General features: G+C 40.7%; 1 protein-coding gene across 2 annotated transcripts in view; it reads left to right on the top strand.

Moving 5' to 3' along the window:
- zranb2 (zinc finger, RAN-binding domain containing 2) overlaps positions 1-12864 on the top strand; it is a 65543-nt gene that overhangs the window by 49401 nt on the left and 3278 nt on the right. For both annotated transcript variants that reach the window (XM_072438419.1, XM_072438418.1), the window contains exons 2-5: positions 11457-11564; positions 12069-12121; positions 12196-12304; positions 12385-12467. In XM_072438419.1, the coding sequence (XP_072294520.1) occupies positions 11509-11564; positions 12069-12121; positions 12196-12304; positions 12385-12467 (301 nt within the window). In that variant the 5' untranslated portion in view covers positions 11457-11508. The remainder of the gene's footprint in view (positions 1-11456; positions 11565-12068; positions 12122-12195; positions 12305-12384; positions 12468-12864) is intronic.

The following is a 12864-nucleotide window of genomic DNA, read 5'->3' as shown; positions in this document are numbered from 1 at the left end:
ACCGCTTGTTCCCTTTCGGGGTCGCGGGTGACTGGAGCCTATCCCAGTGACTTCGGGCCTTAGGCCTGTATAGGGCAAAAATGATTGACAAAAAAAATGAAATAAATAATGAACACATTATTTGAACAATATGTACATTGTACATACATATGTACATACATGTTTTATTGAAAAGCCAATATTTTTCCTTTTTTTCCTTTTGCAGTTTTCTATGAGAATGGTTAGAAATTATTTTGTATTTTGAAGATTGAGTTTTGGGTTGGGCCTGTCAGTTGAGATTTACAACTTGAAAACGATTGTTGTTGTTGAAGTGATGCCATCTCCTGTCACTGGGTAAATTGCGAGGTAAAATCTGAGAGCAATTGGCTGTGGAAATGAAGAGTGTCATGTAGCTTCTATGATGCAATCTAAAGCAAGACAGTGCAAAGAGACAAAGTTGAAGATTGGTAAAAAATTGTCAGTTGATTGTCAGGTGTGCTGATAAACCAACCATTCAAACATGATGAAGGCTATTAATTAAACATCTTTTCTTCACTGTGTGGCCCTCCACTCACACATCTCCTCAACTACTTTTTATATTAAGTTCTCAGCATACTAGAAGTGACAAAACTGCATTTTTTTAACATTTATCTTAAATTTAAACTGATTTAAATGCCCCAAAACCATGCCCATACAATGACATCAGGAAAAATGTGTAACAGTTCAACAGTTGCACAAAGTGAAAGAACAAAACTATTCAAAAACTGAAAAGAAGTATCTTCATGGTTTCATTTCGATGGGTGTTTGCACATCTGAATCAGCACATAAACTATCTCACGTGACTCAACATAGTGATAATTACATTGGGTAAACAAACAAATGAATGAGTTACAGTGTCCCTTTACTCATAACAGCGCTCACAGTCTCAAAAACAGTTTTCTACCATCACTAAACTCTCACACAAATCCAGTGGAGCGACCTAAGCATGAGTCGATGATCATTTCACGGCCCCTGATGTCCCTGTTGATAATGCCATAGTTCTAAACAGATTAGAGGCGGAAAAAGGGGGGATTTGTTTTTCATTTCAATCCAGTCCAGAGTATTTTCCACACATTACAGTTAACCCTAAATTGAGTTATGTTTTGAGTTATTTAATAGGCTAGGTGTTTTATGCACGCCTTCTCCCCTGAAGCGACACACACACACACACACACACACACACACCTCTCCCCTCAGAATGGACAGCCAAAAAGTCAGGTCATGGGCGAATTAATCTAGTCAGTGCCTAATTGCATTTATTGGCCATGCCAGGCACCTTCCTAATCCAGGATTATGATGATGCATTAACAGAGGCGACTGGCTGTTTACAAGGCATTTATTAGGCCGTGTCAACATAATGAGACAAATTCAACCTATCACATTAATCAGAGCACTGTCACGAATGCGAGGTGCGGGGAAAAGCCGGGGCAGGTGGCTTTGTTTTAGCCATTGGTGTGAAAGAGAAAAAAAAAACATGGTCATGGTGTTTCAAAAACCTGCAATTAAGGATTATAAAATGTGCTATTGTGACCAGGGCTACTAAATGGCTTTGAAGTATGCACAGGTGTTCAAAGTTATATACATATTTCATGGAACTGTGCTGCCAGGTAGACGAGGTAGGCGGCAGCACACATACCAGGCTCCACTTGCAGCTGGAAAATTCCTGGAAAATGATTAACAATTAAAAATTATTTCTCAAAGAATAAAGCTAATAATGGCTCTTAGTGACATTAAAGTGCACAATGTAACTTTTCTGATATGGTCATTATTTGGATAGTTCCACGCTAAGGGATCTATCTTACAGGTGTTCCTATTTGAAGAAGACCATAATGGGGTTTTAGTTCTAATCTACAACGACTGTGGATCATTACGTTGTATTTTGGATATTTGAAATTGCAATATTAATTTAAAACAATTTCATCAAAAAACAAATCCGGATTGAACATCGCGCCAGCCCTTTTACTATATATCAACTTTGGAAAGCTACATTTCAAAATACAACACTGAGGCCATGAACAGGGAAAAACTTAAGAAGGAAAACAAGGAATCAAATAGGATACAAGACATATACTTTTTCCTGTAGGTTTACATGAATGTATGGGGACAATGTAATGTAATTTTCACATACAATTAGGCATTTTGGGTACAAATTCGAAATTGCAATAATTTGGGACATACAAATCTGAAAAAAAAATTTGATCCAGGTTTCAATTTCTTGCCTCATTCACTTCACAAATTAGATTAAAATAAATGATGTTTTTATTTTACTAGATCTTATGGAAAATAGATTTTTTTAAATTTAAAGAATAGAATTTGAATTATAAGTTGATGATAGAAGGCATCAATAAACTTGTTAACAAAAATGCTGCATTCACCTGAGTACTTCACTTGGTGGTGGTAGGAAAGTAAGATCGCTGCTCAGTCCAGTGACAGTTAAAAAGAAAAGTACTTGACTATCACTTTTGCAACAAAACTTTTATTGTTTATCCCACACTGGTTGTTGCAAATGTATTCTCAGTAAGTAACAAGGTGGTGACATGCAACTTATGAAGTGACTGAACAAAGCTAAGTGACTTTGCAAAGGGTTAATACAAAACAAAGAATAATGGCGGGATCAAATGCATGGTTGAGTGCGTTGTGCTACAAAAACAATTTTCCACACACTATGCCTCTAATTGAAGTTGGGTCACTTAATTACATTCACAGTATTGTTTACCTATCGCCTTTTCCCTTCTCCGCTAATCTGTCTGTGCCTTCTTTGTCTCACTGATTGCCTTTTTATGTTATGGAATAAGAATAAAGAACAGTAGTTAAACGAGCTATGCAAGTAACAAGAATAAAGATGGAAACATAACATAATAGACAAAATACTGCTATTATATTGTAACTACTATAGTTCATTTCACTGAGTCTGTCCAGAAATATATTTTTTTACTGTAAATAAAACCTTGTAAATATCAAATACATCATCAAAACACATCCTGAAGTTCTATTGTTGATCATATGAGAGAGTTGGATACAGTATAGTATATATTCTCCCTGTGTGGGTGTCCTCAAGGTGTTTTGGTGTTCCTCCAAGAACATGTCCATCCACAATAACTCAATTCAATTTATTTTTGTAACACTCAGAATCACAACAGCAGTTGCCTTAGTGGGTGTCCCAGAGTTGTTGCTTTAACCAACAGAACGTTTTTTTAAACAATTAAACAAATGAATAACCGTGCCAGCATCGCCTGTCCTTACACTCTCCTTCAAGGCATGGAAAACTAGAAACCTGTGTAGAAACCACAGTGAAGGAGAGATCCTACTCGCATGGACGGATAGGCTGCAGATTGTCCAGGACTGATGCGCTTCCATTTGCAGATAGAGGTGTAGAGCCAGAACAACTCAGGAGGAGAGAGGGTGGTTCATCTAGTAGTAGTAGAGCACCCAGGGCTACACGTCAGGCTCGTGGTACCAGATGTCAGTGAGGTTGACGGGTGGACTGAAATATTTAATATCGTTGACCTGCCATACTTACCACCACAGCATAGTTGCTCTTAGGGCAGCGTCGCTAGGAAACTAGGTTTTATTTCTGTTACTAAAAGGCTTGACCATTAGCTTTTTCAAAAAGGAACATTTTAAGCATGGTCTTAAATGTTTGACCCTCGTTGAATCCATTGTTTGTCATTTCATGTAGCTCTGAGCTGAAAGTAAAGTTTGAATGTTGGGTCGACTGAACTTCTGTTGCAAAAGTGGCTATATTTAATATTTCAATAGAATATGTACATGTACTTTTCTATTGTAGAAATATTGCATTTTCTCCAGCAATGTCGCTGCTGTTGCCATTGTTCTTCACTGTGATGGTTAGACCTAGGCGGAAAGCTTTTCATTTCTATCTACGCAGGCAAAAATTAAATCGTACATTTAACTAACCCAGCACTGACTGTAGCTTAACACGTAACACTGACTGTAGCCTATCACGTAACACTGACTGTAGCCTATCACGTAACACTGACTGTAGCTTAACATGTAACACTGACTGTAGCCTCACACGTAACACTGACTGTAGCCTCACACAACACTGACTGTAGCTTAACACGTAACACTGACTGTACCCTAACACAACACTGACTGTACCCTCACACATAACACTGACTGTAGCCTCACATGTAACACTGACTGTAGCCTCACACGTAACACTGACTGTAGCCTCACACAACACTGACTGTAGCTTAACACGTAACACTGACTGTACCCTAACACAACACTGACTGTAGCCTCACATGTAACACTGACTGTAGCCTCACACGTAACACTGACTGTAGCCTCACATGTAACACTAATTGTAGCCTCACATGTAACACTGACTGTAGCCTCACATGTAACACTGACTGTAGCCTCACATGTAACACTGACTGTAGCCTCACACGTAACACTGACTGTAGCCTCACATGTAACACTGACTGTACCCTCACATGTAACACTGACTGTAGCCTCACATGTAACACTGACTGTAGCCTCACATGTAACACTGACTGTAGCCTCACACGTAACACTGACTGTAGCCTCACATGTAACACTGACTGTAGCCTCACACGTAACACTGACTGTACCCTCACATGTAACACTGACTGTAGCCTCACATGTAACACTGACTGTAGCCTCACACGTAACACTGACTGTAGCCTCACACGTAACACTGACTGTAGCCTCACACGTAACACTGACTGTACCCTCACATGTAACACTGACTGTAGCCTCACACGTAACACTGACTGTACCCTCACATGTAACACTGACTGTAGCCTCACATGTAACACTGACTGTACCCTCACATGTAACACTGACTGTAGCCTCACACGTAACACTGACTGTACCCTCACATGTAACACTGACTGTACCCTCACATGTAACACTGACTGTACCCTCACATGTAACACTGACTGTAGCCTCACATGTAACACTAACTGTACCCTCACATGTAACACTGACTGTACCCTCACATGTAACACTGACTGTAGCCTCACACGTAACTCTGACTGTACCCTCACATGTAACACTGACTGTACCCTCACATGTAACACTAACTGTAGCCTCACATGTAACACTGACTGTAGCCTCACATGTAACACTGACTGTAGCCTCACATGTAACACTGACTGTAGCCTCACACGTAACACTGACTGTAGCCTCACATGTAACACTGACTGTACCCTCACATGTAACACTGACTGTAGCCTCACATGTAACACTGACTGTAGCCTCACATGTAACACTGACTGTAGCCTCACACGTAACACTGACTGTAGCCTCACACAACACTGACTGTAGCTTAACACGTAACACTGACTGTACCCTAACACAACACTGACTGTACCCTCACACATAACACTGACTGTAGCCTCACATGTAACACTGACTGTAGCCTCACACGTAACACTGACTGTAGCCTCACACAACACTGACTGTAGCTTAACACGTAACACTGACTGTACCCTAACACAACACTGACTGTAGCCTCACATGTAACACTGACTGTAGCCTCACACGTAACACTGACTGTAGCCTCACATGTAACACTAATTGTAGCCTCACATGTAACACTGACTGTAGCCTCACATGTAACACTGACTGTAGACTCACATGTAACACTGACTGTAGCCTCACACGTAACACTGACTGTAGCCTCACATGTAACACTGACTGTACCCTCACATGTAACACTGACTGTAGCCTCACATGTAACACTGACTGTAGCCTCACATGTAACACTGACTGTAGCCTCACACGTAACACTGACTGTAGCCTCACATGTAACACTGACTGTAGCCTCACATGTAACACTGACTGTAGCCTCACACGTAACACTGACTGTACCCTCACATGTAACACTGACTGTACCCTCACATGTAACACTGACTGTAGCCTCACATGTAACACTAACTGTACCCTCACATGTAACACTGACTGTACCCTCACATGTAACACTGACTGTAGCCTCACACGTAACTCTGACTGTACCCTCACATGTAACACTGACTGTACCCTCACATGTAACACTGACTGTACCCTCACATGTAACACTAACTGTAGCCTCACATGTAACACTGACTGTAGCCTCACATGTAACACTGACTGTAGCCTCACATGTAACACTGACTGTAGCCTCACACGTAACACTGACTGTAGCCTCACATGTAACACTGACTGTACCCTCACATGTAACACTGACTGTAGCCTCACATGTAACACTGACTGTAGCCTCACATGTAACACTGACTGTAGCCTCACACGTAACACTGACTGTAGCCTCACATGTAACACTGACTGTAGCCTCACATGTAACACTGACTGTAGCCTCACACGTAACACTGACTGTACCCTCACATGTAACACTGACTGTAGCCTCACACGTAACACTGACTGTAGCCTCACACGTAACACTGACTGTAGCCTCACACGTAACACTGACTGTACCCTCACATGTAACACTGACTGTAGCCTCACATGTAACACTGACTGTACCCTCACATGTAACACTGACTGTAGCCTCACATGTAACACTGACTGTACCCTCACATGTAACACTGACTGTACCCTCACATGTAACACTGACTGTACCCTCACATGTAACACTGACTGTAGCCTCACACGTAACACTGACTGTACCCTCACATGTAACACTGACTGTACCCTCACATGTAACACTGACTGTAGCCTCACATGTAACACTAACTGTACCCTCACATGTAACACTGACTGTACCCTCACATGTAACACTGACTGTAGCCTCACACGTAACTCTGACTGTACCCTCACATGTAACACTGACTGTAGCCTCACATGTAACACTGACTGTACCCTCACATGTAACACTGACTGTAGCCTCACATGTAACACTAACTGTACCCTCACATGTAACACTGACTGTAGCCTCACATGTAACACTGACCGCACTCTTGCTTTCAGTTAGTTACAAAAAGGTAACTTTCTTCATTATAACATATAATTATTGACATGCATGTTTCTGCCCTGCAGACTGTTCCTCTTCTGTATTGAATTGGACTGTTGTGCACTTGAGTATTTCCTATTATTTTTCACTTCATGCTTAGACATACACAGGCACGAGAGGCCACAGGTTGAATGATACTCACTTTATTCTGTCTGGCATCTGTGCAGAGGGGACATTGATTTCTTTTCCCTTTCGAGTCATCCCCAAAAGTGATGTGTGGCAATTAAAGCCCTGCCCGCCGCTCCGACCTGACACTGGCGTTTGAGAGATGACAGAGGAGAGCATCCCCCCGGCCGGGCCCTGGTGGAGGCATGGCTTTGGATATTGCATTTTGTGCCGAAACACGAAAATCATCAAGTGGTCTCGCCTCTAACCCTGTAAACACTTTATCGCTGGATATATCTCAGATTCCATTTAAAGAACTATGGCTCATACACTCCGTGCCAGAATCACTCTCTGTCAAGATCTGCTGGACTCAACACACACAAGCTGTCTACAGAAAAGCTAAAGATCAACTCAGGTATCCTCGTGTGGTCACAGTCAAGATAGACGAACAAGATTCTGTAATAGCCCTCAAGGTAGAGCATTTTACTCAAGTAAACACACAGGGAGGAGATGAGATTCAATATACTGTAATCAGCCGCAACAAGCATATGCACGCAATATATTGAGGACCAATTATAAGTGGTATTTTTTGTAAGTTTTTCTCTTCTTCTTTTCTAGTATTGGATTGAGCTCAAGGATCAACATTTCAAAGCAGCTGCACTTAACAGTGTGAATCATACAAGGTTAAGCATCTGTGTTGTTCTCCTGTCATTTAAGGACAAGTTCGCTCTATGTAGGGGTAAAAGCAACATAACTCAATCAACTATCTTTTTGTATTGATTAATTTGTTTTATTGATTATATTATTGGCATTTTAACTAGATGTTCTTTTACTGTTTGTTTTATGTGTTTTTGTATTCAACAAGGTACTTCCTGTTTAAATAAATAAATTAACTACCCACAATAATCACAATATTGGCAAACGTTTTATTAAATCTCTGCAAATTGTAAGTTGTGCTAATTTCCAACATTATGCATTTGTTTTTGGTCATAAAATGTTGCAATATGTTTCACCCAAATCAAAAAAGACTGTATGCCCGGTATTTATCAATGCAGCTAAGTGGCAGATTTACTGCTTTAAAGTTTTGCACCTACTATCATGTTTTGGAGATTACGTTTAGCAGAAGTGTTGGGAGTGGACTGTAAAATGCATGCTCTATGACTTTCAAAATTAATGTGCTTTAGTGATAAGGGCCAGATGAGAGCACAGCACAAAGCTGCTACACATCTGCCAGCACTGCCAGTTTTGCTGTGGAAGTGCACACATAGATACAGCATTCTGGTGCTGCACAAACAGGCTTCATTTCAATGAGTTGCTCTGCGATTGTTGCTGTAATAAGCTTTAATCAGCAATGATTTCTTTAGGGAATAATGGAGTGCAAAAACCAAATCTATTCCCTCACAATTTAATACAGCACACTTACTCTTACTTCACAACTATTATATTACGTAACCTTGCCCACCAAAACGCACTGTAAATTGTAATATTGCATTCTAATTATGTTAATACTACCGATGAATATTATGTCAAATAAATTGTTATAATCCATGTATTTAATTGCCCAATTTTGATCAACTTACAGTAAAACTACCATCTAAGTGAAATGTTTAATGGCCAGAAGTTTGGAATTGTGAGTGTGTACTTTGAAAATTGCTTTTATACATTATTTTTGTGACTTGGGCGAACAGTTTTACAAATTGTGAAAAAGTTTGACCTTGATTGGAGCAAATATCTACTTTCACTTGTGTCTAACACTGACATAGGGGAACCCAAGTCACCCTGGTGCTTAGAGCTGATTCATGGTACTCAAGAATGGATCGTAGCACATGCCAGGCACCCTCGTCCAACTCTTTGCCACTTTTCCCTGGGAACAGCTCAGTGCCATCTGTCAGGTTTGGAAAGCCCAAGTGGCTCTCCAAGCCTTCATACATGCCTTCCCCTGTCAGACCGTGCAGTGCAGGAACGCCCAGCCATGACCAGCCTGTGGGAGAGAAAAGTGTGTCAGTGTGGCCTAAAGCTTCATTGACATCCATGAAGTATCTCGGCTGTCACTAGTATTGAACAGGGATGTTATCAGATCCAGGGGTGTACATTGGTCAAAGAAAAGAAAAGGTCCATACCAGAGCCACTTAAATGTAATGGGACATGGTTTACTTAATTGCTGTTTAATTGGCTGACTGCTTATACAATCTTTTGTGCCATTCTGGCTGCAAACAAATATGCAACAACATTGGCAGGTTGAGTTTATAGATAGAAACTGCGCTACCATTTATCTCTTGAGTAAAAGGGAAGTGTTTATGCCCAACCACTACTGCTATGCCAAATAAAACTACCACTCTACGGTTGCCTGGACCAGCCAAGAACACACAGAATTAAAAAAAATGTTACAAAGATGTGTTGCCTGATCTCTCAGAGTTTAGCTCGGCGTGATTGATAGGTGGATAGTCAAGCGGGGGCATGGTCAGTCAGTACTAAACAAAACATGGCTGTTTATATGCGAAATAAGAAGAGAGAGAAACATATCACAGGGGTTTCGTACTGCACGGACTTTGGCCTGAGAAAGATCAAATTAACAACAGACACAAGGAAGTGTAGGCTACATGCACTCATTAGTTCTGATGAAGGTTGGGTCCAAAGCAGAGATTTTAGTTTATTTTTTGTTGGTACATTGCAGTATAGGTTATAGACATAGAGATCTTAGTGCCCATCCCAAACTTCTTAAATGGGGGCTGTTAGTGCATATACAATAGCCCTATTTGTAATGCACAGGGGCAGATTATTGTGGAAGTCAAAATATGCAAAAGGAAGAAAAACAACAGTATCTTATAGCTATTTGGCAAAATAGCAAAAAAGCAATCTTTAGCTGAACTTGCAAAGAGTTAAAAAGATTGCTTTTTTCAAAACAAAAACAATAATCTTACTCTTTGGACAAGATTGTCGGGTGTTCATATTGCGCTTCAGATGCCACTGATGAGGTCTGCAAGTCATTTCCTTGAACACATAGAGGACACATCCCGACATGTGACTCCAGACTCCATATCTTATCTTACTGGCCTCTACTACGCCTAATAATCTTTGTTCTGAGGGCTCATAAATCAAGCCTATGTCAGCCTAACAGATACAAGGAGATTAAAACACTGTATGATTAAAAATGGGCTCAAATCATCAGGAGTGTATTCAATTAAATAAACCCGTCAAGGCTGAAAAGTGGAGGACAAGCCTGAGTGGTTTTGGTGGAGTTAGACAGGGGACCGTAATGGAGTGCAGTTAAAACAGTGTAAGAGTCAGTGATGTGGCTCAGGGTCGTGCAGCAGCTGTGGCAGTGACCTCCAAGGCCACTGACATTGACGGCCACACACACTCCAAGAGACCAAGGCAAATGCACTTAAAAACGCACATTGACAAAAGGTGCACATGGACTCTTACTGGAATTTTCACTCTATGTGTGCACTGTTGGCAGTTATACAGTATGTATGTGTCAGTCAATGCCATGGCTGGTTTCACTGTGGTAAGCTCTCTCGGTGGGTTGTAGGTCAGATATGGGCTTATAATGACAGAATCAATCCATTCTTAATTGACGGAATCTTTTGGATCGGAGACAAATGTGATTCTCTTGTTTTTTGAAACACAAAACACTAGATCATCTGCTTCTTGACATCACTGATGTCAGGCAATCATAGAACATTAGCCCACTCCACGCAGTGTCCAGGCTGTCACAGTGGTCTATTCACTGAGGGCACACACGTGTTATAAAGTTATTACAGAACTATGGTCAACTACACTGCTTATCTTCAACACATGTTGAGTTTAAGGATTACAAAAAGCTCAACTAACCTATAGTCACTCTCTGCTGCTCTAAAGGTGAAAATGACAAACGATCAAGGGAGGGTGTGTGACAATTTGCAGCGGTAAAGCTAAGCCTTAACTGCCATCTAGTGGTTCATTTTTTTAGTGCAGAACAAATGCGGAGTCCAATAATTAATAACGTGCATTACAACTGTTGAGAGAGTATCTGAATATACGTAGGAGACGACCCAGTGTTAAGCTATATACCTTACTGTGAATATAATAGTGATCTTCCAGAACTATAATTTCATATCCTTCTGGCCCATACTAAATCATCATGATAATGTTTTGGCTTTAGATTAAATTAGAGCTAGTGGTGGTGACTCAACACCATTATTGATGAGTGTTCTTGAAGTACAAACGCGAACAGAAGAGTCTTGACTTCTCCACCAGAGGGCGCTAGTGCGTCTGAATGAGCTGAACACAGAGGCACGTCACAGCAGAGGCGGAGCACGTTCACAGGGCACATTGGGCAGCAGCAGCAGCTAACATCAGCAGCTAACAGCAGCTAACACGCTGTAGTGTTGGAGTGTGAAGGACTCAGAATGTCAGGGAAGAGTTTTCGAGTGAGCGACGGGGACTGGATTTGTCCCGATAAAAAGTGAGTCTCTCTCAATGATCACGCAACACATAGATCCGCGTATGACCTCAAGACTGAACAGTATCAATAAACATTAGCACTTAGCTAGCTGTTAGCTTCTAGCACCCAGCGCAGTCCATTTAGGCCTTGTGGGGTTTTGTTTTACTGACCACACTGGTTTTGCCATTGCTAGTTTGTTGCAATGCCCTGTAACTAAGGACATAATACGTTATTTTATGCCTATATTATTATGGATTTGAACTAACACTGTAATATCACCTGAGGCAAACCACCTAAACTAGCTTAGTCTGAGTGATTTGCATTGGCCATGATGAACCACAGACATGTTGTTGACTATCAAGAGGATCCAAACTGCAAAATGACAGTATCATGTTTCCTGCTAATTCAATCTGTGTATCTAAGCTTTAAACCAGATGCTAGAAGTAGAGTCATTTACCATTTTAAAAACAGCCTGGATGTGCAAACAAAGGTCACATATCACAACACGCTGTTTACACTTTACAGGTGCGGAAATGTCAACTTTGCAAGGAGAACTAGCTGTAACAGATGTGGTAGAGGTAAGCTGTCATTCTGCTGCGTTTAACTTGATTTCTGTCGCATTTCACTTTCAGTATTTGTTTTTCTTTGTCAGACAAAACCACCGAGGCCAAGATGATGAAAGCAGGAGGAACTGAAATTGGAAAAACTCTGGCTGAAAAAAGCAGAGGACTTTTTAGTGCAAATGACTGGCAGTGTAAAACGTAACTGACTTGTTCTTCATGTTCATATGAAATGTTTTTTTAATATAATCTAACATATCCTTTTCGATTTGTTCTTCTAGATGTGGCAATGTGAACTGGGCGAGGCGATCTGAATGCAACATGTGTAACACGCCGAAATATGCCAAGCTTGAAGAAAGAACAGGTAAGAAAATGTCAAGCTCTTGTATGTCTTCTTTTGCTCTTAAGCAGCAAATACTTGACTCTGATATTGATTGTTTTGTAAAATATTACTCAAGTGGAAGTGAAAGGTATTTGAAGAGATTATTATTTGAGATCTTTACAATCGTTTGGACGCAAAATGTGTTGGAGTTAATGTAATCGGGACAGGCAAAAGATGTATTTATTTAAGAAGATGTTCATATCATTTAAACTTGTTCATGTGAAGCTCTTGCTACTTTGACCTTCTCGTAGTGAGAAGATTAACCGAAACCATTTCTCAGCTTAAGGGTTATGATACTTTAAACTAAACATTACTGAAGTAGGACTGAAAGTCTGGTGTCAGATAGCTACCCTGAAATGTACAATGTATTCAGGTAAAT

This window comes from Eucyclogobius newberryi, unplaced genomic scaffold (genome assembly GCF_026437365.1).
Source record: "Eucyclogobius newberryi isolate DKJ021-1_F unplaced genomic scaffold, fEucNew1.0.hap1 SCAF_9, whole genome shotgun sequence".
Lineage (NCBI taxonomy): Eukaryota > Metazoa > Chordata > Actinopteri > Gobiiformes > Gobiidae > Eucyclogobius > Eucyclogobius newberryi.
This window is presented reverse-complemented; position numbering and strand designations above follow the sequence as displayed.